At 47.4% G+C, this 27,055-nt stretch overlaps 2 protein-coding genes across 2 annotated transcripts; one reads left to right on the forward strand and one right to left on the reverse strand.

Moving 5' to 3' along the window:
- The first annotated feature begins 4,319 nt into the window (after nucleotides 1–4,319).
- FAM89A (family with sequence similarity 89 member A) lies at nucleotides 4,320–25,713 on the forward strand. The gene is made up of 2 exons (XM_024234495.3): nucleotides 4,320–4,653; nucleotides 24,535–25,713. The coding sequence occupies exons 1-2, from the start codon at nucleotides 4,363–4,365 to the stop codon at nucleotides 24,796–24,798; spliced, it is 555 nt and encodes a 184-aa protein (XP_024090263.2). The 5' UTR covers nucleotides 4,320–4,362; the 3' UTR covers nucleotides 24,799–25,713.
- On the reverse strand, nucleotides 22,481–23,828 carry LOC129061004 (E3 ubiquitin-protein ligase RNF4-like). Its single transcript, XM_054561621.2, has one exon. The coding sequence runs from the start codon at nucleotides 23,056–23,058 to the stop codon at nucleotides 22,486–22,488; it is 573 nt and encodes a 190-aa protein (XP_054417596.1). The 5' UTR covers nucleotides 23,059–23,828; the 3' UTR covers nucleotides 22,481–22,485.
- Nucleotides 25,714–27,055: the final 1,342 nt, after the last annotated feature.

Below are 27,055 nucleotides of genomic sequence, written 5' to 3' on the forward strand. Positions count from 1 at the left end.
AACAGTATGTCCATATATATATGTCCATATATACATATATATATATATTTGCTATCACTAGGTGCCCAGCATTGTGCTATAGCAAAGAAAGTATCATCCTTGTCTCTGGCCAAATAAAAAATATTGTTGAAGCGACAAGGCAACAATTTAAAAACTATATAAAGGACGCTATGATTAAATGCTAAGTTTCCCATTTATATGTACACATAGTTGCATACAAAAATCTTTAAGAGGCATTATATAAGCTTTAAAATTTACAATTTGTTTTAGAAATGATTGAAATATAAGAAATTATGTCTTGAAATAAATACATTTGCTAAAATGTAGCCCAAATTCATTGCACAGTTGCTCTCAGAGTAATCTAGTTTTAGGTTCTGCAACAAATGAAAAATGGCAAGACAAACTTCTGTATAGTTAGCGGCATTTAAAGTCATCAGCTTGAAAAAGCAAGCTCAATTGGACTTTTGGTGTCTTTTTCAGGTTCTTTCTAGTCTATTAACAACTTAAGTTATTAAACTTTTAGAATGATAAAAAAACAAAAATAAATAAAATGCACAAAATACTCTGTAGAGTTCCCAAAAGCAAACAACAAGTGGGCAGAAATTAGAGGTGGGGAGGAACCTAGTGGCTGGGTTAATGGAAGGTCAGGATGGAGGCACATGAGAATAATCTCTAAGTAAACGCCTGGATACTGGTGACTCTGAGGCTTGTGCTCCAAGGCCCAGGTCCCTAACCTTGATTGACAAAGTCTAAGGAAAGATGTGGGTTAGTGAATAGAGCACTGGATTAGAAGTTTGTGTTTTCTGATTTCCAAGAGCCTGTGAACAACAACAAAACAAAACAGAAAAGACTAATTTAGCTGCATGGGTGATGATGAAGCCTCACTCTGATTTGAACTCAGAATACAGATGTTTTGCTATGGTCTGAATGCATTTGCCCCCTGCCAGCCCCAAATTCATGTGTTGAAACCTAACCCCCATGTGGTGGTATTGAAGTGAGGTCTTTGGGAGGTGTCTAGGACATGAAAGTGAAGCCCTCGTAAATGGAATCAGTGCCCTTGTAAAAGAGGCTTGAGGGCGCTCCCTGGCCCCTTCTGCAATGTGAGGACACCCAGAAGGTGAAATCTATGAGGAATGAGTTCTCAGCACACACATCAGCTGGTGCCTTGATCTTGGACTTCCAGCCTCCAAAACTGTGAGCAATACATTTCTGTTCTTTATACATTATCCAGTCTCAGGTATTTTGTTATAGCAGCCTGAATGGACTAAGGTAATGTTTCAGTGGCTTAATGCAAAAAAACACAGTCAGAAGTTATTTACTACTTCTCTCCCATTATAAGTATGAACTTTAAAAGGTACTTTATATTGGCATTTGAATAAACAGACACTAACATTCCCCAAGGATGTCAAAATATTTGTTATATAATAGTTTCAGGTTTGTACAAATAATGTCTTCACCAACACCACAGCAATTCTGTAGAAACTTCTCCTCACCCTGGGATATTATTTGTTGATACTGATTTCAATACGCTCACCTCACTGAGTATAGGCCAAAACGCAGAGCCTGCCTTTAAAATGGTAAGGTTGGCCTGGCGTGGTGGCTCATGCCTGTAATCCCAGCACTTTGGGAGGCCGAAGTGGGTAGATCGTGAGGTCAGGAGTTCAAGACCAGCCTGGCCAAGATGGTGAATTTGTATTTTTAGTCTCTACTAAAAATACAAAAATTAGCTGGGTATGGTGGTGGGTGCCTGTAATCCCAGCTACTTGGGAGGTTGAGGCAGAGAATTGCTTGAACCCGGGAGGTGGAGGTGGCAGTGAGCCAAGATCGCGCCACTGCACTCCAGCTTGGATGACACAGTGAGACTCCATTTCAAAAAAGAAAAAAAAATTGGTAAGGTTGGCATTGCCTAAGCTGTGCCTCTTTTCTCGAGTCCTGACACCACGGACCTCATGCTGCTGTCTAGCTGACCCTAACCTTCTTTTCCTTCTGCAATCCATAATTCTCTGAAGTATGTGCTTTAAAATGATTTCAGTGCCCCGATGCTTCAAAGCGATTTCTTCAGCCATCACATAGCTGAATCTCCTATCACCTACCTTGAGTGATTTCTGCTAGGTACTGCAGGTGAGACTGCATCGTGACCAATGAAATTAAAGAAATTCATGCAGGCCGGGCACGGTGGCTCACACCTGTAATCCCAGCACTTTGGGAGGCCGAGGCGGGTGGATCACCTGAGGTCAGGAGTTCGAGACCAGCCTGGCCAACATCTTGAAACCCCATTTCTACTAAAAATACAAAAATTAGTTGGGCTTGGTGGCACGTGCCTGTAATTCCAGCTACTTGGGAGGTGGAGACAGGAGAATTGCTTGACCCGGGAGGCAGAGGTTGCAGTGAGCCGAGATCACACCACTGCACTCCAGCTTGAGTGATAGAGAGACTCTGTCTCAAAAAAAAAAAAAAAAAATTCATGCTAAGGTGTGAACCGAATGTCAAAATGCTTCCCACCCCTTCTTCTCCCTTACTCCCACACAGGCAGACTGGTCACTCTCTTGAAGACACCCACCGTTTACATAAGTGAATGAATAAATACCTGACATCCAGAAATGTGACTAGATAATTAGTGGAAGGTGAGGCACAGTGAAGAGGCGGAAAATTCTGGGCAGTGGGTGGGGTGGGAAGCCTGGGTGCTGTCAATCACATCGCCTGCACTAAAGCTTCTTCATATCAGTCTCACCCACTTGCAACTGTCCAGGGAGAATATTGTGCCAGTTTCAAAGACACTGCTTCTGGGGTGGGCTCTAGGAGGTGGTAAAGGGTATAAAACAACCCAAAGTGCAGGGCTCTTTTATGTTGGGTGTCTGAAGCGCTCAGAACACTTTATAATTTTGATCCCCTTGAATTTATTTAGCAAATTAAATCCCTTTATAATTAAAGCCAATAATGAATGGGCATTAAAGTTATCCAATCTATACCCTGCATTAGTTTTTAATCTGCGGTTGGGCTGTAGCGTTTACTTCTTGATCTTTTCTATCTCTAATCTGGTTATAACTGCCTGTCATTTTTACTTTTCCTGGGAGGGGCAGAGCCTCTCTCTCTTTTCTCTTTTCCTCTGAGGTGTCCGTCGTGTTTATTTTTGCCTGAGCTGATGGACAATTTGCGAGATTTAATCCCTTTCTCTGGTTTCCTGACATTTCCACTTAGAGTTACTCTTGTGTTTATGGCCAGAATGAAAGGCATGTTTACTAGTGTTTTGAAGTTTCAAAAGTGGGTCTGGCGTTCTTGCTGACTGCTGCGGGTACTGCTGGACAAGGCCGTGCTGAGAAGGCCAGCGCGCCCAGCGGCAAGGAGCGACCTGCCCGGGTCTGGGGCCCCCAGCCGGCCCCCGCGGCGAGTGGGAGGCAGCAGGAGGCGGGCTGGATTCCGCCCTCGGGGAGGGCCAGGGGTTCTGGGACCAGAGCCAGGCCTCCTCCCCTCGACGTCCCGCCGGTTGTGAGCCAGAGCCTCAGTACCCCCACCCCCTGCAACAGCCTGCTTCGTGGGATCTGAAGGTGGGCCGCGCCCTGGGCCAGGGCAGGGCTCGGTGAGGCGAGGAGCTGAGGAGCGCTGGCAGGTGAGGGGAGAGTCTGGAGCCGGGCTGGAGGTGAGCGGACGTTGAGGGGTGGGACAGAGGGAGTGGAGACGGGGCTGGGGGTGAGCCAGTGAGCTGGGGGTGGCACAGAGGAGGTGGGAACAGAGATGGGGGTGATCCGGAAACCTGGGGTGGGGGGTGAGTGGGTTCGGAGCTGAGGGTGAGCCAGTGAGTTGGGGCTGGCACAGAGGGCGTGGGGGCGGAACTGGGGGTGAGCCGGGAAGCTGGGGGTTGGCACAGAGGAGGTGGGGACAGAGATGCGGGTGAGCCGGGAAGCTGGGGGTCGGGGTGGGGCGGGTAAGAGGGTTCGGAGCTAGGGGTGAGCCGGGAAGCTGGGAGGTGGTTCAGAGGAGGTAGGGACAGAGATGGGGGTGAACCGGGAAGCTGGGGGTCGCGGGGGCTTAGTTGGTTCGGAGCTAGGGAGTGGCACAGAAGGGTTCGTGACGGGGCTGGAGGTGAGTCGGGGGGTTAGAGGGTAGGCACGCGGATTGGAGATGAATTAGGGCGCTGGAGGGGCGCAGAGGGAGGGGGGACCCGGGTGGAGGCGTGCCCAGCTGCTGGACGCGGACGCCACCCGGACCCGGGGCCCGCGCACGGGCCTCGAGGAGAGGGGGCGGGGCCTGGGAGGGGCGTGGCGCGGGAGGGGAAGTGGGCGGGGCACCGCCGGGAAGGAGGCGGGCCGGGGGAAAGCCTTGGTTCGGGGCAGCGGGGCAGGCGCGTGGCCGGGCTGCGGCGCGATGAGTGGGGCCCGGGCGGCGCCCGGGGCCGCGGGCAACGGCGCGGTCCGGGGGCTGCGGGTGGACGGGCTGCCCCCGCTGCCAAAGAGCCTGAGCGGGCTGCTGCACTCGGCGTCGGGCGGCGGCGCGTCGGGGGGCTGGCGGCACCTGGAGCGGCTGTACGCGCAGAAGTCGCGCATCCAGGACGAGCTGAGCCGCGGGGGCGCGGGCGGCGGCGGGGCCCGGGCGGCCGCGCTGCCCGCCAAGCCTCCCAACCTGGACGCCGCTCTGGCGCTGCTCCGCAAAGAGATGGTGAGTGGGACTCCGCGAGCGGGGGCTCTGCCCGGCCGGGCTCGCCGCCCCGGGAAAGTTCGCGGGTACCGCGCTCTGTCCGGAAGTCCCCGCTGCCACCCGCCTTTTCGGGCTCCTCGGCCCCAGGCGCCGGCGCCGTCCTCCCAACGACCCCCCTTTTTCTCGCGCGCCCCGTGCCCACGATTGGACCCCCCGCGGGAGAGCCCCGCGCGCAGAGGGCGGCTTTCTTATGCCCGGCGCCCTCAGTCCGGCCCCGCTGGCTCGGAAACCTGGGCGCCCGGAAGCGCTGTGCGGAGTTCGTGCCTGGCCTGGGGGCGGGGGCGGCCTTGTCACCCCTCCCCAAGTGAAACAGACCTTCCCGGTGGGGGAAAGGCTTTCACAGCGGCCCAACGGGTTAACGCGATTGCGTTTTCCTGCCACGAAGAGGACAGCTTTTGTCCGCCGCCAGTGTAGACAGCAGATTGGAACAGCCCGGCCCCCTCCCCGGCGCCCCAGGCCGCGCGTCCATGATCCGATTACCGCGGGATGGCCCCGGCGCACAGATGGCTGCGAAAGCAGACGCGCACCCCGGGCGAGGGAGGCGGCCCGGTCCCTCAGCCCCGCGAAGCTGATTGCCCAAACCCGCTTGAGAAAGGTGGGAGGTGGCTGTCCTCCCGGTCTGGGTGCTGTCCATGTGAGTTCTTCGCCTTGTGTCTGAGCTCCAAACCATGGGCTCAGTGTTTCTCTGTGCTTGGGAAGTACATTAGCTGTTTGTGGACCAGAATACACATGATTTAGGGTGACGCTAAAAGTAGGACAAGGGCAGGGATTTAGGCAACAGCGAGTCTTTCCCCAGCTTTCTCGGCCAGGCATAGGCCAGGCAAGAAGAAAACAAAAACTTTTCCTCTTTTCTACCATCTTACTGGCCCCCATCACCTGCTCCCAATCCCCTCGTTTTAAAAGCCTCCCTTTCCATTCACTTAGTCCAGGTTGTCTCCTTTCCCTATAGGTAGATTATTAAGAAATCTAACATTAGGAAAGCTGCCTTTTCCCAAAACTAAATTGGCCAAAAAATGAATTGTTATAGGAATCTTTTAAATATGTATCTAGTGCATTTAAGATTTTGTTTAGAAAAATTCAGGGTATGCATACTTTTTTTTCAAGAGCATTATCTGTTCTGAAAACTAAGACTTAATTGAATTCAGAAAGCAGCCTTAACACTTTTAATCAAAGAGATATTGTCTTCCTACTCTGTAGCTGGCATTGAAGTGATTTCCAATTCTCACTGAAAAGATTTTCTAAGCTTCTTACAGAACCACTTAAATTCCAAGCCAACCGTTTTTAATTTATTAAAAAACATTCATTGACATAAGCCTCACACAGCTGGTGAACTGCATTTTAATTAGATCAATCTACACGTAGTGTGTTTACAGTCTGAACTTGGACATAGCATAACCACGGGGGTGAAGTAGGAAGATCATCTTTGATTATTTAAGTTCCATACTTGAGCAAGAGACAGAAAACCTCGGGGCCACTCCTGTTGTGAAGCTGTGGTTTATAAACATGCTCTGGAGTCTTGCTATGGTGGCTTGGGAGTCAACGTACCATTCCCAAAAGTATTTTTCCAGGTCCCTCCTGGTGTGACTGAAGCACAACCACATCCGTATAATTACGCCTTGGACCAGAGCTCTCTGTAAGCCTATTTGAAGCACAAGAAAAATAAACAGCCATCTTTGGTCTGCCTGGTATTTAGCTGAGATAAAGATAAGGTACGGCCGCAGGCCTTGACAAGTTCCTTTCAAGAAATGTCACAAGGCCTTTAAAGTTGCCCAGAGAGTCTTTCTTCTTTTTAATTGATTTACTGACTTGGGGCCATGGGTTCTGAGTGGACAACTCAAGCTGAGACTCCCACTGGGGAGGCCTTGCAAAATAAGAACTGGGAGTTCATTCCTGAGATATCTGCAAAATAGTTTGTGTTGATCTGTTTAAATTGAAGGCCTGACGTCAAATCTGTGGCAGGAGACATAACTAGATGTCATGGTAGAATGTGATAAATGCCTTAAAGAATTTTTTTTTTTTTTAAAGCAATCATAGAAAGAGGGACAACTTCTAGTAGGGACAGGGAGCAGGGTGGTGTGGAAGACCTCAGAAGGCGACAGAATTTCGACAAGGGAAAAAGGCACCAGGAAGGTAGCTGCGGAGCTGGAACTGGGAGTGCACCAGTTTGAAATGTGAGCAAGAAGGGGCTGGGCAGGTGGACCGAGTGGACTCTGAGAAGCCTGAGTAGCAAGGATGGGTGTTCAGCAGAATGGTACTATCCCAGTTGGACTTGGAAGAAATGAATTCTACAGCAGGGTGCAGGAGGGAGAGCTGGACTTTGGAGGCTCAACAGGAAGATGAGAGGTGTTCATGGGAGAGGTGATGGAGTCCCCAGCAGGGTAGGGGGCTTGCTAATGTGAAACAAGACTCATGTGGGAGACACTTTTCTGAAGCCGAAGCTGGAGGAATTACTGAGTCAGGGAAGATGATGAAAAAGGGATCAAAGATAACTTAAGCTTTTTCATGGAAAATATAGCCAAGTAAAAAATTAAAAATTACAGTGCTAGCACCTAGAAATAATCACTTTTAGTATTTTGGGATATCTTCTGTTAGGTGCAATGTAAGAGCTTTCTATATAGTATCTTATTTAATGGTATAAATTCTCCATGAGATAGATACTCAAAGTCTGTTTTATATTAAAGAATTGGATGCTGAGAGTTGAACTCCCATAAGGTCGCAGACCCTACCAGGTCTGTTTGGCTCCAAAGCCCTATTTAACCATTGCAGTCTGCTGTCTGTGCACACGCATGCACTCTCTCTCACACACACACACATACGTACAACACATTGATCACATATATTTTGGTTTGCTTTTTGGGCTGCACATTGCTATTCTTTTCCCAGTCAAGATATAATGACTTCAGTGAGTGTGTAGTATACCACTGTATGGCAGTTAGCAAGCTTTTGAAGCTTAATAATCAATCACTGGTAAAGTGGGGTTCATTGTAGCACTTGGGGAGTCAGGAGGAGTGGCTGCTTTAGGGAGGAAGGTGATTTGTCATCATATCAGCTGAAGAGCATGTTAAACATTTCAGAATGTGGAGCTGGAAGCTGGAAGAGAGGTTTTGGTCTGGAGATAGCCAGTGGAAGAGATGGTTGGAGCTGAGGGAGTAATACCGTCTCAATGGGAGGAGAGGCCATTCGGATACCGAGGGTGGAGCCTGGGAGAGCTGGAGCCCAGGGCTGAGAAGGGTCTGTCTCATGACTGCTGATGCCCTCCTCTGCTTGAAGAGTTGTGGTTTCAGCTCCACGTTTCAACACTTCCTGTTCTAGTAACCCCTGTGAAATTCTGTACTACTCCTAAGTCCTCATCCCCTCCCCAGAAGGGCCCATTTGGAAAGCTTCAAGGGTCACACAGATAGTTATTGCTCTACAGACCAAAAAAGTCCTTTTGAAAAAGTTGATGATTATGATTTTTATATCAGAGAATATTTTTAGATCACGTTTAAGAGATGATTACTGGGTGTATGTTAGATAGCAAGTACTGTGGACGGTTTAAGAGTGAATAGGAAATATCTAGATGTTAAGGGGCTTATCACACCTGGTAGATGGGGGCATCTTTACAGAAAAAGAATTGCTTTAGTTTAGACTAGTTTTCATTTTTCATGACCAAAGACTCTATACTAGTAATAGAAACTTAGTCTGAACTAGCTTTTGCAAAAGGACAATCTTATAGGCTGGATGTATACAGAGACAGACTAGAACCAGGGCTTATGGGGAATCCAGGAAGTCCACTGAGGTCTTCTCTTCCCCTCCTCCTCTGTTTTGTTTTTTTCCTCCATTTTGGAACCTGGCTGCTAACTGGCCACCCTCAATTTTGGCCATGCTGCTTAGTTGCAGTTTGCAAATACTGTGGAAGGATGCCAATTGGCCTAGCTTGGGTGGCCCAGCCAGCCTGGGCCAGCCAACAGTGACAAGGACAAGATTGTATTTTAATAAGATGGTGTGAGCATGTGGATGGAGTCAGACACTGGGAATTCTCTAAAGAAAGGACAGTTTGCAAAAATGGAGCAAGGGGTAAAGTAGTAGACATCTACTGCAGACCCCTTTCTATTTAAAAATACTTTGCCCTCAAGGGTCCCAAAATTTGAAAGATTTTTTATCTGCTAAGCTGATGGCTAGCTTGGCTAACTAGATCTTGGTTGGCCTTGAAAATATTTGCATGTGGTTGAAGGATGTCCCTGACTGGGTGTCAGCTGGGACCCCTGGCACACACCAGTCCTTGCATAGATTTCTACATAGACTGCCCTTCCCAGCACCTGTGCGAGGTTAGATCATCAACCTTACAGGCAACCAGAAGTCACACTAGAGTGTAGAGACACAAAGACCTTCAGCCCTGGGGGCAGGAGATCTTTGAGGAGCAGCATCCCTGGGGATTCTTGGGTTCAGCTGCTCCCACGGTCAGCAGCAAGGTCTAGTAGCTTTGATTTGGAATCTCTTTGCCTCATTTTTTTCTTTAAACTATCAGTTATTTTGGTCTCCCACCTGTGCAGAGTGGGAAGTCATCCACACAGAACTTTTGAATTCCCAAATTGCAATGCTGTGTAAAGAATTGAACCTAAGAAAAAAAAAGTTGAATTTCTGAAACCAGTAACAATTAGCTTTCCCAAATTTTAGTTGAAACAACTAAATGCCTAATGAGCTTGTCCAGTGAACTGGATTCCAGCTGATTAGCTGGAATAGCTGACATCCCAGTGGAGTACAGTCCTTAACCTTTATGTGAAACCAGTGCTTACACAGGTGGTTTTAGTTTTTAAGAGGCTGTGATTGAGTCAGTTTGAGCCATTTGGAATAAGAGGATTCGCTCCCAGTGCAGCATTCTTGACTGGCATTGGTCAGAGGAGATTGGGGATGTCCAGCGGCCTTTAATACTGTTTTTCTGTTTGCACTGGTCTTTCCAGTAGCATAGTCTAGCACAGTGATCCCCAAAGGATGGACCACCAGCTCCAGAATCTCCTAGGCTGCTTGCCCAAATGCAGATTTCAGGGCCACATTCTATACTTGTGGAATCAGAAGCTGGGAGAAGGAATCTGCATTTTTTTTTTTTTTTTTTTTTGAGATGGAGTTTTGCTCTTGTTGCGCAGGCTGGAATGCAATGGCACGATCTTGGCTCACTGCAACCTCTACCTCCCAGGTTCAAGCGATTCTCCTGCCTCAGCCTCCCGAGTAGCTGGGATTACAGGCACACACCACCACCCCTGGCTCTTTTTGTATTTTTAGTAGAGACGGGGTTTCTCCATGTTGGTCAGGCTGGTCTCAAACTCCCAACCTCAGGTGATCTGCCCGCCTCAGCCTCCCCAAGTGCCGGGATTACAGGCGTGAGCCACTGCGCTCGGCAGGAATCTGCATTTTTAGCAAGCCCTTTAAGACTGGAGAAGCACATGAATCAGGGATCAAAAGCTCGAATATGGTGTTAATAAACTATGTGATACAGTTCTGGCAAGCCACTTCACTCTTTTGGGCTAAAATCTCTTGTTGGGAAAATAGCACATGAATCAGGGATCAAAAGCTCGAATTTGGTGGGCTAAAATCTCTTACTGGGAAAATGAGGATTAAATGCCATAAAGGGTCCTTTTGGCCATGGCACTAATCTTTACCCCTCGTGCTTCTATGGTTCTTTCTGGTGCCTACAGAAGAAGTTTGCTTTGTCATAACTTTTGGGCACAGGTGCGGGGCCTGTCACCAAGCAGTATACTTGGTGTCCCCAAGGACACTTCACAGCTATACCTAGTTGCTGTGAATTCCTTGAATGCAAAGAATGGGGAGCAGAAAAGGAAGAAGGGTACAAGTTTGCTATTCTTGAGTTCAGTTCATTAAAAATTAGGCTGTCTACACCAGTTACTAAGATTTTCAGGCCACTGCTACCCTGTACTTGTCCTGTCCCCATCCCAATATCCACCCTATAAAAGCAAAAACTAAAAAAAGAATATATAATTGTTTGTTGGTATGAAAGCATGCCCATGTCTTTGGTGTGGGGTGGGGGACAGTAAGGGCAGTGTGTGGGTCACTGCCTGGCTTCATTCACTTGATGCTATCTCCAAGTGAGGTTAGAGTTCTCGTCCCAAGATTTGAAGATATAAAGGATTGAAAGTAAAAATACCACTTTAAACTTTGCTCTGTTACTGTACCTACCTGCAAAGTACTATAAATTGATATTTTTCCTAACTCGTAAGTATCTTACAACCCTTTTCCTTTTTTTCCCTTTTGTTTAAAGGTATGCATCTGTTCAATGTAAATGTAAAGGTGCCCCAATAATTGGCAGTGTGGGCACCTCTTCATTTGCAGATAGCCTCAAGTGAGCAATAGCCCCGGCATTTCTGTATCTTGCAGACAGCAGTGCCTCCCCTGCTCTGGGTCCTGGTCTCACTGACATGGCTGTAGCCCCCTGAGGCCAGGTGGGCAAGGATGTTTAGGGAGGGTTCAAGAAGGGAACCATGCCCCGCTTGCAGTTCACTCCCACCAAGCTGCAGATGGTAGTTTCACAGTTTCGCTCTGGGAATGCCTGCAGGAACTCCATGGAGACTTTAGACCCCACTTTGAAAAACCAAGCTTTTCATAATCCTGTGGAGGAAACCAGACAGACCACAGACTCCATGCTCAGGAAGCGATCCCCGAGGCTGGCTGCTCAGATATTTGCCCCCCTTGCCAATGTCATTCTCCATATGGAGCCCTGGCCTCCTGGCCGCCTTGGCCTTTGCCCACACGTTCCTGATGTTTGGAAGTGATGATTAGACAGGACTCATAAAGGCTGCTCACTACTTCCTGTGGTTCGTTCCCCACAGACACTTAACACAGATGGTCACCCTCTCCCAGGAACTCTGGAGACAGAAAAACCTTTAGCCTGCTTTAGAAGTCTACAGAAATTCATTCAGACATGTGGCCTTTCCCGTTTTTGTGGGCACTCTGTTCACTTCCTTGATTGGCCCTGACAGCCATGAGCTGGCCTAGTTTTGCAGGTGTGCGCATTCTGAGTCTCAAGGATTCGGGAGGGAGGCACCATTTTTGACCAGTGGAGGGATCTGGGGAGAAGGGAGGGCCTCTGTCCTCTGCCCAGGGCTCCCTAGTCAGGGAGTAATTGTTGGGGAACCCCAGGCCTGTCCCAGCCAGGTGAGCCTACGCTGAAGAAGAAGGTGACTGAGATGCACATGAAAGCGAGTGTATTCTTTGGTGGGTGACTTGGTTAACCTAAATGGATTAACAAAGTTTCTCAGCTTTAATTTCTAATAAGGTAAATATTGACAGATATAGCTCACATAAACAAAAGCTCTTTGGGACTCTCAGTTGCAATTAAAATTGGATATAAAATATCCAAGTTAAACGCTGCTAAAAGAGAAGTGGCAAGCTGTTTAACATCCCTTATAACCACAGATGTGTACATTAAGACATTAAGACAATAAGGTATCATGTTGTACCTCCAAGACCGACAAAGGTAGAAAAGCATGATCCTGTCACAGTGAGGGTTTGGAGAAGTAAACCTTCTCATGCGTTGCTGGGGGTCGGGGGCGGGAGCGGGGGGGAGCGGGGCGGGGCGGGGCGGTGTAAAGTGCTGTAGGGTTTTTTTGAGCGTAGTTTGGTAATACCTCTGAAATTGAATATGTGCCTGTCTTTTAACCCTGTAATTGCATTTTTTAAAAACTCTGAAATGGCTATTGAATAGCAAAGCAGAATTGCAATATAGTTTTAAAATACGTGTAACTTAGGTCACAAAAGGGATGTAAAATGTTTGCAGTATGACTGTTAAATCTTCATAGAGCTAAAGCCAATTATTGACTCTTTTTTTATACCAATACAGACATAAAATTATTTTGAGATGAAAAGTAGTCCAAATTGAATCACTTTATTGGTAAACGTCTTTCTTGCCATTACATTTTCCCATTGCTTTGGACTTGAGGCCTGGGGTTGGGGAGGATTGGAAAGGTGCCTTGGGCATTCTTCTCCCCTTGTCCTCCTTGTCCCCCACAATTTCATATTCACAAGTGTACCTTACAGAAACATCCACACAAGTGGATAACGGCACTTATACATGGATGTGTATTGCAGGATTTTTTATAATAGTGATAGAATACTGTACAATTGTTTAAAGGAATATGGTAACTATATATGTATATAGAAAGATGTTCACAGTGTAAAGTTACAAAACAGTACTTACCTAACGTTGTGTATGTGGTAACAGTAGAGAAAAAACAATATGAGTGTGCATAGTGCTTTGAGGAATATATGCTAAACTACTACAAGTGGATATCTGAAGAACCACAGTTTCAAAGTGTGGTCTGGGGACCTCTAGGGGCCCCCGAGATTCTTTCAGAGGGTCCATAATTATATGATGGTGATATTGACAAATGTGACTTTTTGGTTATTATGTAAGAAAATGTACCAACATTTGGAAGATCCTGCATAATTTATTGAATCAATTTTCCACTTTTTTCATATGACTGTGCTTGATATTAAAAGATCCATTCAAAGTGCAAGACTGATAGGTTTTAATGTAATAGAGTGTGAACATTTCATTGGTATAGTTCCAAATTCCACACTAAGCAGCAGTCAACTAAAGGGCGGTAGCAAAGAGGAATATCCACAATTGTCTGAAAAGGCTATTGAAATACTCCTTCATTTCCCAGTTATACAGCTGTGTGAGGCCAGATTTTCTTCATTTACTTCAACCAAAACAGCACTTCGCAAAGGACCAAATGCAGAACCAGATAAGTCAGATATTTAAAAAGATTTATGAAAATGTTATTTGTGTTAACATGTAATGGGTTTATTATTATTATTATTGTTATTGAGACAGAGTCTCACTCTGTTGCCCAGGCTGGAGTTCAGTGGCAAGATCTTGGCTCACTGTGGTCTCTGCCTCCCAGGCTCAGGTGATCCTCCCACCTCAGCCTCCCGAATAGCTGGGACCACAGGCAAATGCCACAACACCCAGCTGATTTTTATATTTTTTGTGGGGATAGAGTTTTGCCATGTTGTCCAGGCTGGTCTCGAACTCCCCCGGGCTCAAGCGCTCCACCTGTCTTGTCCTCCCACAGTGCTGGAATTACAGGCGTAAGTCACCACGCCTGGCTGGTGACTTTTAAATTTTCTCAGTTTTAATTTCTAGTAATGTAAATATTGATAGGTATAACCCACATAAACCAAAGCTCTTTGGGACCTTCAATAATTTTTAAGAGTGTTTGGAGACCAAAACATTTGAAGTCTGCTATTTTATAACAGGGGATTAAGGAGAACTGGTTCGTATGATTACGAACCATTTGAATTTTTAATACAATTAGAGTGTTTATTTTTATAATCAAAAAATAAAAAATAAAAGAATGTACAAAGACATTTCTTAAAGAAAATGGTCAATTGCTTTTCTTCATCTGTACCCAGGACAGAACAAGAGGAAATGGGCTTAGTTTGTATGAATGTTAATTTAGGTTAGAGATAAACAAGAATGTCCTTCTGAGAATTGTTAAATTGCAGAACAGGCTCTGTGTCAATGTGGATGCCCTCACTTGTAAGTTAGCAGAAAATCCAGTTCCAACAGCTTTACCTGGTAGAGGAGTTTCCTGGAAAGTATAGAGGTGGGATGTGCTTTGGGTTTAGTGGGAGTTAATCTGGGGGCACAGTCATGCAATCTGGCTTATCTTCTGTCTCTGAATCCTGATGGCGCTTTAGAGTCTAGTCCTCAGCTTGGCAGGTCTGAAATATTAACAGGAGATGAAGCTGACCAAATGACACGAGTATGTTTCCGCCCATGGGAGGAGAAGGCTACATAGGAGACCACGTCATCAGAAGCCGTTTAGTGAGCACGGAGCTGGAACCCACCAGGGAGCTGAGAGTCCTTCAAGGGTGTTTCTGTCAAGCTTGGGTAGCTGAGCTCATAGCCCATCTCCAACTGCATCAACACTGATGAAATCTCTCTTCGGCTTTTTCTAAACAGTATGCAGGGCAGCATCCTTCAGTCAACACATCCTTTATCAGAAATCAGGTTATAATCGATTAGATCTCTGCTTTCTTCAATTACAGTCCAGGCCTGTGGATATCAACTAGACACTGTGATTAGATTTGGGGCATTTACCAAGTCTTTAAAATAAATTTGTGAGCCATCTGTATATACTTACTCATTCATTGTGTTTTTAAAAGATAGCTGTGAAAGTTTTCTCATTGTTAATACATTTTCACAATAGAAAACTTAGAAAATTCGGAAAAGCCAGGAATAAAAATTGCCTGTGATCCAAGCAGGTTGCTATACCACTGCTGAGACTGGGGCCTCTCTCTTCATCTTCCCTGCACAGGCAGTGCAGGGTGATGGTCAAAGCACCCATTTCAGAGTCCTGCAGACCTGGTCACCTCCCCACTCTGCCACTGACTAGATGGCCTTAGGCAAGGGCTTTGTCATTCTTTTTTTTTTTTTTCTTTTTTTTGAGACAGGGTCTTGCTCTGTTGCCCAGATTGGAGTGCAGTGGTGCGATCACAGCACACTGCAGCCTCAACCTCCTGGGCTCAAGTGATCCTCCCACCTCAGCCTCCCAAGTAGCTGGGACCACAGGCACGTACCACCACACCCAGCCAATTTTTAAAATATTTTTGTAGAAATGAGGGTCTCGTCATCTTGCCCAGGCTGGCCTGGAACTCCTGGGCTCAAGCAGATCCTCCTACCTCAGCCTCCCAAAGTGCTGGGATTACAGGCGTGAGCCTGTAATCTGCAAATGGCAGTTTTTTAATTTCTAAAAAAAGTTAACATTTTTCATGATGTTTTGGGTTAAATCGACACAAATTTCCTTTTAAAGGTTCCTCTCATCTTTTAAGCCTTGTTTCCTAGTTTTCATATTTCTATTGTCCTTTCTTTAAGTTAGGAAGAACTCTCTCCCCCATGCAGCCTCCAGAGATCCTCAGAGACTTTCAGTGACTTAACACCCAGCTGGGAGCCACCGCCCTGTCTGGAGTGTATTTGTATGTGGAGCCTCCTGTTTTGAAAATCCCAAGTGAAAGGAAGCAGTTTCAAGGGTGGTTTGGGCTTGTTTGGCCCCATTGTTGGGAATGCTGTGGCTCGCGGGGCCACCTGTGTGTGTTGCGGGAGGGGTGGAGGGGAGCTCTGGGCATGGGAGGAGAGGAGTGAATGATCGGGAAGGAAGCAGGAAGCCTGAGCAGAGAGCGGAAGGACCTGTGCTCGCAGTTTACAGCCATGGAAGCTGCTGATTGTTCTTGAATTTAAAGTGGAGAATAAGGGACCACAAATTGCAGGGTTTGAGCATTCCGTGTTTTTCTTAAATGAGCCTGTCTGCATTTTCAAAACGTGTGCTTTCAAAAGAGAGCCGTATTTTCTGAATCCTTCAAAAGAGAGCCGTATTTTCTGAATCCAGCTGTGAATGTGGAGACCAGCCGTCCTCCAAGGGCATGTGGGAACGCACCGTTGAGATGCAGGCTGCTTCTGCTCGGAGAGTGGCTTGCTCGGGGGCTCCCCCACCACTCTTTTTTCTGGAAGGGTGAGAAGTTCTTGTCATGGTGACTTAACCGTGTCTTGCAATCAAGTCCTTTTGGATGGTTGCTCTCTCCCGTTCCTGCATCCAAGACCCACATGCCTTCAGTGTAGAGAGACTGACCGCCAGGTCTGCTCTCTAAAGAGCGCTCCCAAACTTGGTTGGGTGTCTTTGGCCCTCGATGTGATGGGAGGCACGTGGGGACTCAGAGGTCTGGTGCTTCCCACAGGGACACCTTGTGGTGTGCAGGGCACTGGGTGGCTGCCTGTTCAGTCTGCACCTCTGTGATTGCCCGAGGGATGCAGCCGGAGGTCTGTGGGTGCCAGCACCACCCCACTGCCAGGCCACTTCTGCAGCTACGTGTTCTCTGGGAGGGTGAGATCTCTGCAGCCAGGCGTTTTCACTGATTCACCAAATATCTGCCTGTCTGCTCTGCGAGTTTCTGGGCTGGGTGCTGAGAGATCCAAAAGGGAAATGGTGTTTGCCTTCATGGAGCTTGTCCTGTGTCAGGAGAGAGAAGACCCGTAAGCACACCGATAATATAGAGAGTAGTAAATGTCCTAAGACAGGTGGAGACGGCGAGGGCAAAGGATGAACACTGGCTGAACCAATCATAGTCTGAAGAGTGGAGGGAATCAGGTACAGGGCAGGTGGTCGAGGAGCATTCACAGATGCAGTGGGGATGGGGGTGTCGTGGGGGACAGTCTGGGCTGTGCAGGTTGGGAGTCAAGGGCGTAAGCCTGAAGAACAGTCAGACCAGATGGTGGAGTGCTGCCTACGGATCTTCCACCTCCCTCTAGAAGATGTAAGTGTTGCCGTTTAAACAGCCACAGCTGAGGAAGAGAGGCCCGGGCTAGGAAGTCTGGTTTACTGTGCAGCGACTTACCTCATGTCCTCCGAGCTGATTTAGAGGATTTCTGGTAAATCAGGAAGTTTAGTCTGGTGCCTGAAGACAGTGGCATTGAGAGGCTGGGACGTGTGTAGGCGTGTGTGTGCGCGTGCATATGTATGTGTGTGCATCTAATCCTTGTTAAATCCGTCTGAACTTTTGCCATGTGTCGGGTTGTGTAATAGGTGTGTGCGGGGTTGCGCTGTATTCCTAGGCGGGTCAGGATTCCTTTCTAGGCCAGTGTTCCACCTGATGACAAGGCAGCTTTGTGAGTCATCTGGGTGCTACAGTGTGGAAGTGTCCAGGGAGAGATCCTCTTTGCTTTTGACTCCCTGCCGGGTTCATCACCTCGGTGGGCCTGGGAATACCTTGGAAATGGCACTGTCAGGAGAAAAGCCTGGAGCCACATGTCTGGCTGGAATGGGGTCATGGGGAGTCAGAGCCTTTGAAACCTAGAAGCGTTCAGGCTCCTGTGTTTACCTGGGCCGACCTCAAACCATCCCAGGAAGGAGAAAAGCAGACCTGCTCTGATACCAGGGTGCCCACTGCTACTTAGGTGTTTTTCCATTATTCATTCCTGGGATAAGAAATCGAGTCTTGGGTTTACCCACCCTACTGGTGTCAGAGGGACTCAGCAGGAGAGTAGATCTAGGATTCCAGATGAACTTCTTCCATGATTTTTGAGCACATACTGATGTGACCCCGAGAGGGCGTGGCTTTCTTGATTAAAGTTAATATTTCTTTTATTAAATCCTAGCAAAGATAGGGACGTCAGAGCTGGCCGAGTCAGACTCCTGGGGGCATGTTGATGGCATCCAGATGCAATTCTGCAGAGGAATCCTGGAAAACAGGAGTAAGTCTAGAGGAAAGGCTGTGGGTGTTAGTGGACGAGAGGTCATAATGAAAATAGAGGAAGGGCCTGAGATATTTAGCTTGGAGAGAAGACGACAGGTTTGGTTTTTGTTTTAGGGCATGGGGTGGTGGAAAGTAAATGACCTTCAGATTAAAGGGTAGTAGTTAGGAGAGAGTGAAATTAGATCTGTTTGGGTGCCCAACTGTGACACCCAGCATCAGGGGCTCTGTGGAGCCTCCAGGCTGGGAGGCTTTGACTTTGTATAAAATAATCGTATTGGTTTGGAGAGGAGTGCAGTGGTTTGGAAGGTCCTCCTTTTGGGGTTTGAGGTAAGATATCCCAAGTCCTTTCCTATTTGAGAGTTTCCCCTTCCTCATGAGGCAGTGTCACTGGCACATTGTCACCCTGCCTGACTATGCTGGCTGTCTTCTGAGTGAAGGTGACCATCTGGTTCCTTCTCATGTACCACCTCAGTGCTGGATTGGGAGAGGAGCAGGAGGAACACAGTGGGACAGGGCGCTTCTGTTTTCAGAGCCTGGCTGTACCTGCCGCACCTTCCTGAGGTGAGTCTGCCCACTAGCAGAGTGGAAAAGAAACTATGGAAATAATAACAATGAGAATAGAGGCTATTGATTTTTTTTTTATTTTTATTTATTTATTTATTTATTTTTTTAGGAGCTGAGCAATTTATCCATGGTTTCTCAGCTGGTGAGTGGCGGAGCCAAGGTCTGAACCCAGGCAGGGAGGTAGGCAAGTTCCAGAGCCTGCACTTTTAATTCTGTGCTCTTCTGCTTGGCTGGCCTGAAATTCCAGGCTTACAGGATAATAAATATAAGTGGCCCAGGAAAATCAGAAAGATATTTGTTTCAAGATCACTGGTTCTTTGCTGGAACTGGGCATCAGCATCATCTGGGTACTTTTTGTATTATTTATTTATTTTTTCAATAGAAAATTCCTAAACTGACTGACTTTTCTTTCCCTCCTTCTCTTCCTTCCTTCCTTTCTTCCTTCTTTCTTTCCCTGTCTCTCCTTTTTTTCCATCTCTCCTTTTTTTCAATAGAAAATTCCAAAACTATGGATAATTTTTAAAACACAAATGCCAGATACGCTGTTTCCCTCCCTCTTGACAGACACACATCCTTTCGAACTCTAATCAAGAAAAAGAGCAAGCAGTGGTGTCTGCCCCTAGGGTGTGGTGGCCTGGGCATCTCTTAAGTTGCCCATTGCTTGCCTATTCAAGGTATGCTTTTGAGATGCCATTGAATAAAGTTTGCTCTCTGAGTATAGTACTGGAAACTGTCTCTCTTTCGCTTGCAGTTCATTTAGGACAGAGAAGCAACAGTTTATATAGGGTCACAAAGTGTTTGAGCTAACCATAGATGAGTGAGCCCAAATCCCCCATTTTATAGGCTGGCAGAGGACGGCAAAGCTGGGCCTGGAGACCACGCTCCCGACCTGTGGCCGAGGTCTCTTCCTAAGAAAGTTTAGAAATTCTGGTGTCAAGAGTAGTTGTGGTGGCCGGGCACGGTGGCTCACGCCTGTAATCTCAGCACTTTGGGAGTTCGAGGCGGGCGGATCACAAGGTCAGGAGATCAAGACCATCCTGGCTAACACGGTGAAACCCCGTCTCTACTAAAAATACAAAAAATTAGCCGGGCGTGGTGGCGGGCGCCTGTAGTCCCAGCTACTCGGGAGGCTGAGGCAGGACAATGGCGTGAACCCGGGAGGCGGAGCTTGCAGTGAGCCGAGATTGCGCCACTGCACTCCAGCCTGGGCAACAGAGCAAGACTCTGTCTCAAAAAAAAAAAGTAGTTGTGGTAACAACAGAACCCACCTCTCTATCTGGAAGTCTTCTCGAGTGTCTTAGCAAAAGATGCTCTGTAGGCTGGGCACGGTGGCTCACGCCTGTAATACCAGCACTTTGGGAGGCCAAGGCAAATCACTTGAGCCCAGGAGTTTGAGACCAGCCTGGGCAAGATGGCAAGACCCCATCTCTACAAAGAATTTCTTTAAAAAATTAGCCAGGCATGGTGGTGTGCACCTGTAGTCCCAGCAGCATGGGAGGTTGAGGCAGGAGGATCCCTTGACCCCAGGAGCTTGAGGTGGCAATGAGCTATGATCATACCACCGCACTCCAGCCTGGGTGACAAAGCAAGACCGCATCTCTAAATGTGTGTGTGTGTGTGTGTGTGTGTATATGCATGCAATGTAATAAAACATAGTTCTGATTTTTATGGTCTATTTAGGCCATAGTAGAGAGACAGCCAGTGTTCACTTGGCAATTTAGAGTAGTTGGAGGGTATGAAGAATAAACCTGGAATTTAACACCCAATCTATTTACAAGATGATCACTTTTTACCAGCCCTCAGCTTCCTTTTGTGAAAGCCATACTGTCTTATGTGGGAAATCTTATTGCTAGGTAAGTGAGTCATTTCAGTAATTATAAAATCTGTAACTCCTCTGACACTTTCTATGTGCTTTTCTACATGCACGTACCCATGCATCTTTTTTTTTTTTTTGGTTCAAATTAATGGTTTTATTTCCATCTTTAACACTAGCAGAGGAGTCCAAAGCAGACTGATATCCATGGATATAGTTTAAATGTAACAAAGGAAAAGTTGAACTATGTACATTGAAAAAAGGAAAGACATTTTTTCATACCAACCTTTCCCTAGTTTGCAGTTTCTGAATAGTAGAAACAAAACACATTTTTAAATCTTTTTATCAATTTAATTTAGGACGAAGTAACACAACTTTTATAATTAACCACTGAAGTTGTCTTTAAGGATAAAACTTAAGAAATTTTAAAATGGGTGTTACCATATTTTATTAGTGGACTGACTCCAAGGTTGCCTTGCTCCAAGCCTGGGCATTGTGGCATTCCCATGATGCCCAGAAGAAAGTTAATGGCAATGATGTCCAGTCAGGGGGCAGACATGCTACACATCACAATGATGAGAGCTGAGGATTCTGCCCTCTTCACCTCCAAATAGAAAATTATTATTTTCATTCAAACTAACTGGAAGTGAGCCAAACAGTTAAAAAGTCAGAATGAAGAATAAAACAATTTTCTTTTCACATACAGGAGGGACACTCCTTCAGCCCCGTCTAAAGTGAATTCTGTGCTGAGTCCCTGCTCCTTCAGAAGGGTAAACTGAAGGTCAGTTATTGGTAACAAAGCCAGAAGTGGCCCCTTTCCCACCCTGAAGATGTTTCACACGAAAAGGCCGTTTGTTTGGCTTGAAGCCCTCTGAGGAAGGAGGACAGCGGAAGAGGAGGCATGCTGGCACTATAAGGCCTCTCTCGTTAGTCACCCGCAGGCCCTGTGCTGTCAGGGGCAGCTTGGGCTGCTTTGCTGCCCCTGAGCGAACCTGAGGCTCCCGCATACCTGTGGAGTGAAGGAGAGGTTGTCATCTGGGTCCCTGTTTCACCAGTCAAAACCTATGGAGCAGTCAAAGGCCCAAAGCATCCAAGCCTAGTGGCCAGGGAGCTTCTGAAATACACGGCACTGGGTTGGGAAGGATGAGAAAGCCAAGTTAGGTGGGCCAGGTTCTCCGAACATGGGGCAACAGTGACCTGGGCAAAAGCCTGGAACTGAGCAGCTGATAAGGCCACAATTACTGCCACCACCTCTCAGTATCTACATGGGGGCAGACGTTAGGCAGTGGGAACTGAGGACTGGAGGGTGTGTGGCAAACACAGGGTGGATTTTATCAGAAAAGAGAGGACACCCAAACACGTGCCTGCCCTATTTATCTTGCATGTCCTGTGCCAGGTGAAGGAGGCTGGAGCATGGGTAAGGTTCCTGAGAACAACTGGTGGGCAGAAACGGGCTGGGATGGGCACTGCTCCACAGGCAACATTAAGCCTCTGAGGGGGACACTAATAGTGCCACATCTGGTGGGCTACTGAAAAGTAGGTAACGAATGGCCTTTATTGCACTTTTTCATTCTTAGGAAACAGGGGATTGCCCTGCAGAGTTTCTCTTGATTTGCAGAAATCACTGCAGATCAATGATAAGGTGCAGGCAGAATCACGGGACCTCTGACTCTCAAGGGAAGAAGTCCAGTGATTGGTCTTTCCAGGGCCTCAAGGGGCAACTCTTGCACCTGGGATCCTCGAGCTGGGTGAACTGAGTCTGGCTTGGTCAATGTGTGGCAGGCAGATTGGTTGACCGGCAGACATTTGGGACAAAAGGTGGTATGCCTGGGAAAGCTGGGGCAAACTTTCCAAACAGGGAAAACTTCTTGGCAAATGTGCAGGTTCTGCAACCAGACTGGAACCACGATTCCCAGTGTGCCTGACTCCCTTTCTCTCACTCTAGAACTGGACCACACCAGAGGAGCAGAGATGGCCTGGGAGGGCCCTGGGTCCAGCGCCATAGCATCAAACTACAGATAACAAAAGGAAGGGGTTGGAAACAAAAGAGCAGTTTACATATCAGACATGGGTTTCGAAACAGTCTTTTTGAGCTCAGGAAAATGGAGGCAGATACCACTGGAGAACCTGGTTGTCTGTCCATCCGTCTCTCCTGGGCGTCTCTGAATACTTCATATATAAAAGGAGTGGTACCGTTTGTGGTTGATCTTTTTCCTACAAGTTGGGCAAGTATTAGCATTCTTCAGGGAATCACGGAGGCACTGGCTACAGAAGACATGGCCACATTCTGTGGAAACGATGAGACATCTTTTCTGCATGATCTCTGAGTATCTGTCCATGCAGACAGGACAACTGACAGTACCCGAGGGCCTGAGGCCTGTAGCGCCCTCATCCCTCGCGTTTCTGGGAGTGTGGGTAGTCACATACACGTCTCTGTCCTTGGACAACAACTCATCGTCACTGCTCACCACGCAGCTGTCAGCATGGTCCTGGGGCAGCCTCCTAGCATTCCTCCTTGGTCTTTTTCTTTTGTCAACAATCACAACAGAGTCATTGTGAGTCAGATCAACCACCACAGGCTCTAAAGATTCACAAGTGAGGTCCACAATTTCATCTCCAGCAGTTTCCACGAGTTCTATGGGTTCTACTTCCAAGGAAATCTCAGGGGTGGAGGTTGCTTCCCGAGTTCGCTTCTGGGCTTGTCTAGAATTTATTGCTCCACCACGATGCTTTCTTGTACTCATTGTGCTCTTTGGTGCCTTTCCTTTCCTACAGAAAAGGAAGTGATCTATACCAAGGTTTGCAGGGAAGTCGGATGTTCTCAACCTTTCATGCCCTCTGGTTAATCATCTGGCTTGCAGAAGAATTTGGATCCGGGCAGATTTCCAGTATTTTCAAGTCCTGGAGCTAGTTAGGTCTGCAGGCACCGCCACCAGTGCACTCCAGAGAAGAAGCTCCTTCTCCAGCCGCCCAGGAGAGCTGTACCCATGCATCTTTAGTGCTTTAGCCCAGGAGGCATTAGAATCCTGTTTATTGAATGGATTGATATTGAATCTCCCTAATAGCTCCATAAGAGAAATTATTGTTCCATTTTGCCATCAACCAAGGCACGAAGATGAAGGTGATAAATACCTTGCTGAGGGGCCAAGAAGCCGAAGGCAGGTCCCCTGGTGTCTTCTTGAGTTTCTTCCCGTTGCCATTCAGAGCAGGGTCTGTGGAACAGCAGCATAGCACGGATTCACCATAGGGGCTTGGTGGAAGCACAGCCATCCAGTGGCCCCAGACCCACTGAATCAGAGTCTGCTTATTGAACAAGATCCCCGGGTGGTTCTCATGCACTTTAAAGGTTAAGAGGCGCCGATGCTGGTCTATGCTGCATTTCCAAGCGGCTTAACTGTTCTCTCTTTAGTATTGGTGTAAATGATGCGTTTCCTGTTCTGACCGTGCTCTTGTCTCTGGGATGGGTGGTGGGGAAGGGAGGAACTGGAAGATAAACAAGTATATGACTTTTATAAATGTTCTTTGTTCTTTTGCTGCTTGTTTTTGTGGGGCTAGTTTTCAGGAGGAACCGTAGAGCCCTTCATCTTCCAGGGCTTCCTCGTATTCAGTCAGTTACTCTGGGGAGGGATCCCAGAACCATCTGGCATAAGACTGACCCTGCCTGGAGGAGAGGGAGGCAGTGTGACCTCTGACCACTGAATTGCACAGAGGTGGGTGCTCCAGGGGATGTCACACTGGCCAGCTGCTGTCACCGGCAAAGGGCATTCTGTTGCTCCTGGGAGTTGAGAATGACTGCATCAGTCAGATCCTAACACAGTAGCAGGGAAGGCCAATGTGGGTCTTCTCCGAGTCTGATTGGGAGAGGAAGTGACACACTCGTTTCTTGGTGTCCAAAGTGAAAGCAGGTGGGGCCACTAGAATGTGCAGTGCTGTTGCTTCATCTGGCATACTCAGGAGCGCCAGGGTAAATTCTGCAGGCTGCCCTGGTTGCCCCACAGATGCGATCCTCCCTGGACTCACTGAGTAACGTCTGAGGTATGGGCATAACACAATTAAGGTATTCTCAAAGCTGGAAATTCAAAGCATCCGAGTGATGCTCTGAATCATTCGCCGTGTGGAAGGAATGTGCTGGCAGGCGCAGATTGCCGGCTGAGTGTTCCACTGAAATTAAACTCAAGTGCTGACTTCTTGTTTTTTACCTCCCCACCCCTTCCCTCAAGGTTGGTCTCCGCCAGCTGGACATGTCCTTGCTCTGCCAACTGTACAGCCTCTACGAGTCGATTCAGGAGTACAAGGGGGCGTGCCAGGCAGCCTCCAGCCCAGACTGCACTTACGCTCTGGAGAACGGCTTCTTTGATGAAGAGGAGGAATATTTCCAGGAGCAGAACTCCCTGCATGACAGGAGGGACCGAGGCCCTCCTCGGGACTTGTCACTGCCTGTCTCCTCCCTCTCCAGCAGCGACTGGATTCTGGAGTCCATCTAGAGGGTCTTGGGAGGGCTGTGACTGTTGGGAAGCCCTTCCTACTGGACACGCTGTCAGCATTTGCTGCTTCTCTTGCAAGAAAGCACCTCCGTTGTGGACGGTCCTTGGGCACAGGGAATGAGCGCTACCAGTTTCATTTGTAGGCAGGGAGTTCTCTGCGGACGCATGGTGGCAGTCTGCTTTGATGGCAGCAGTTTCTGCTTAGGTGACCTAGAGGTCCTCAACGGTATCCTCCACACCTTTTTATTGAGGTGCACCTGCTGGGGATTCATAATGAGAATATAATAAGAGGATCTCGGTGAAAGGCCTTAGTGGGTGTTTTGTGTGAGGTGGCTTGTAGCTAGCTACTTCCTTACAGATGGTAGAGTATTCCAATCCTTTTTGTGTTAGGGTTCTTGCTTCCAGTTTGGGATGTATTAAAACCACCATTTTACTGCTTCCCTTCCTCAATATGCTCTGCAGCTTTTCTTGCTGTTTAATGAGCTTTTAAGCCTCTCGCTTCAGCTTTATTTATTTGTAAGCTGCATTACTAACTGCCCAGTGATTCGGTGAAAGCTTTTTACTGAAAAAGTTAACATTTCTAATCACCCTAATCAACTGGCTTTTTTCAGCCAAAGTTTTGTATCATTCTTTGTCTATCAGATACGAGAGGAAGGAAGATAATACGAAGACATGTTGAATAGTGAAAAAAAAAAAAAAACACAAAAACTGGGGCAAGCCAGTGTGATGTATCACTCACTGTAAGATGGCAAATGTTTTCATTTTTAAGATTCCGAATGTAAACTAGTGTGCTAGAAAGCAAACCACCCTCCACTCAAACCAGTAATTACCTTAAGCCTTAATATATTTATTAAAATACTTTATGAGAACATTACACTTTGTAGGTTAAAAATGAGGATAAAATGCTAAACTATCTGTTGTCGTGTGTTATTTTATTCTGAATTTGGAATCATCAACTTTCATAACTTGAATGCATTGAGTCCAGTCAAATAATGAAAGAAAATTAGTTTGTTTTTCTGCCACTAAATGCATTTGAAACAAGGTTGACTCTGTTGAGCTTAAGGAATCGTTTTAGCAAGAGTAGATCACCATTTATAGCTGGTTCTCTTTCTTTCTTTTTTTTTTTTTTGAGACGGAGTCTAGCTCTGTCGCTTAGGCTGGAGTGCAGTGGCACGATCTTGGCTCCCTGCAACCTCTGCCTCCCTGGGTTCAAGCAATCCTCCTACCTCAGCCTTCCGAGTAGCTGGGACTACAGGCGCCCGCCACCACGCCCGGCTAATTTTTGTATTTTTAGTGGAGACGGGGTTTCACTGTGTTGTCCTAGCTGGTCTTGAACTCCTGCCCTCGTGATCCACCCGCCTCGGTCTCCCAAAGTGCTGGGATTACAAGCGTGAGCCACCATGCCTGGCTGCTCTTCTGTCTTTGCTGCAGACTCCTTCATCTTCTTTCTTTTGGTGTGATAATTGCTCACTAGAGCCCCCTTCAGGTTAGGGAGAGGAAGGTACCTCAACGTCATGCATTGCCAAGTGTTAACCTGTCAAGTACACCCTGCGTCAGGAACTGGGGTGAGATACAGAGAAGGAAGAATACGCCTGCCTATTTCCTCTGTTGAAAGGAGTTAAAATGAGAGGTGGCAATTAATTGCCTTCAGCGCATAACTGGTCAGTGGGGACAAGAAAATTGAAAGCAGTTAAGACCAACAGAGTCAAGTCTGGATCACTTGCAGGAACCTGTTCCTTTGAGGCTGTTCCATGCTTACAGTGAGTTGAACCTTTAGATCAGCTGTTCTTGAACCTGACCACTTTAAGAATCACCTGGGGAATGTTTAGAAAAATACCGATGCCTAGGGCTGGGCGCGGTGGCCCATGCCTGTAATTCCAGCACTTTGGGAGGTCAAGGCAGGCACATCATAAGGTCAAGAGACTGAGACCATCCTGGCCAACATTGTGAAACCCCGTCTCTACTAAAAATACAAAAATTAGCTGGGCGTGGTGGTGCGTGCCTGTAGTTCCAGCTGCTTGGGAGGCTGAGGCAGGAGAATCGCTTGAACCCAGGAGGCAGAAGTTGCAGTGAGCTGAGATCACGCCACTGCACTCTAGCCTGGCAACAGAGCGAGACTCCGTCTCAAAAAAGAAGAAAAAAAAGAAAAATTCTGATGCCTGGGCTCCAGCACCCCGCATCCCTAGTCTGGATTTAAGTAGGAGTGAGGCGTGGGCACCTCTATGGATCTAGGAAGGCTCCCAGGTGATTCTAATGT

Source organism: Pongo abelii, chromosome 1 (assembly GCF_028885655.2).
Source record: "Pongo abelii isolate AG06213 chromosome 1, NHGRI_mPonAbe1-v2.0_pri, whole genome shotgun sequence".
Classification (NCBI taxonomy): Eukaryota; Metazoa; Chordata; class Mammalia; order Primates; family Hominidae; genus Pongo; species Pongo abelii.

Coding starts and splice junctions, on each gene's coding strand:
- FAM89A (XM_024234495.3), top strand. CDS start 4,363: ATGAGTGGGGCCCGGGCGGCGCCCGGGGCCGCGGGCAACGGCGCGGTC. Junction 4,654..24,534: donor CGCTGCTCCGCAAAGAGATG/GTGAGTGGGACT, acceptor CCTTCCCTCAAG/GTTGGTCTCCGCCAGCTGGA.
- LOC129061004 (XM_054561621.2), bottom strand. CDS start 23,058: ATGAGTACAAGAAAGCATCGTGGTGGAGCAATAAATTCTAGACAAGCC.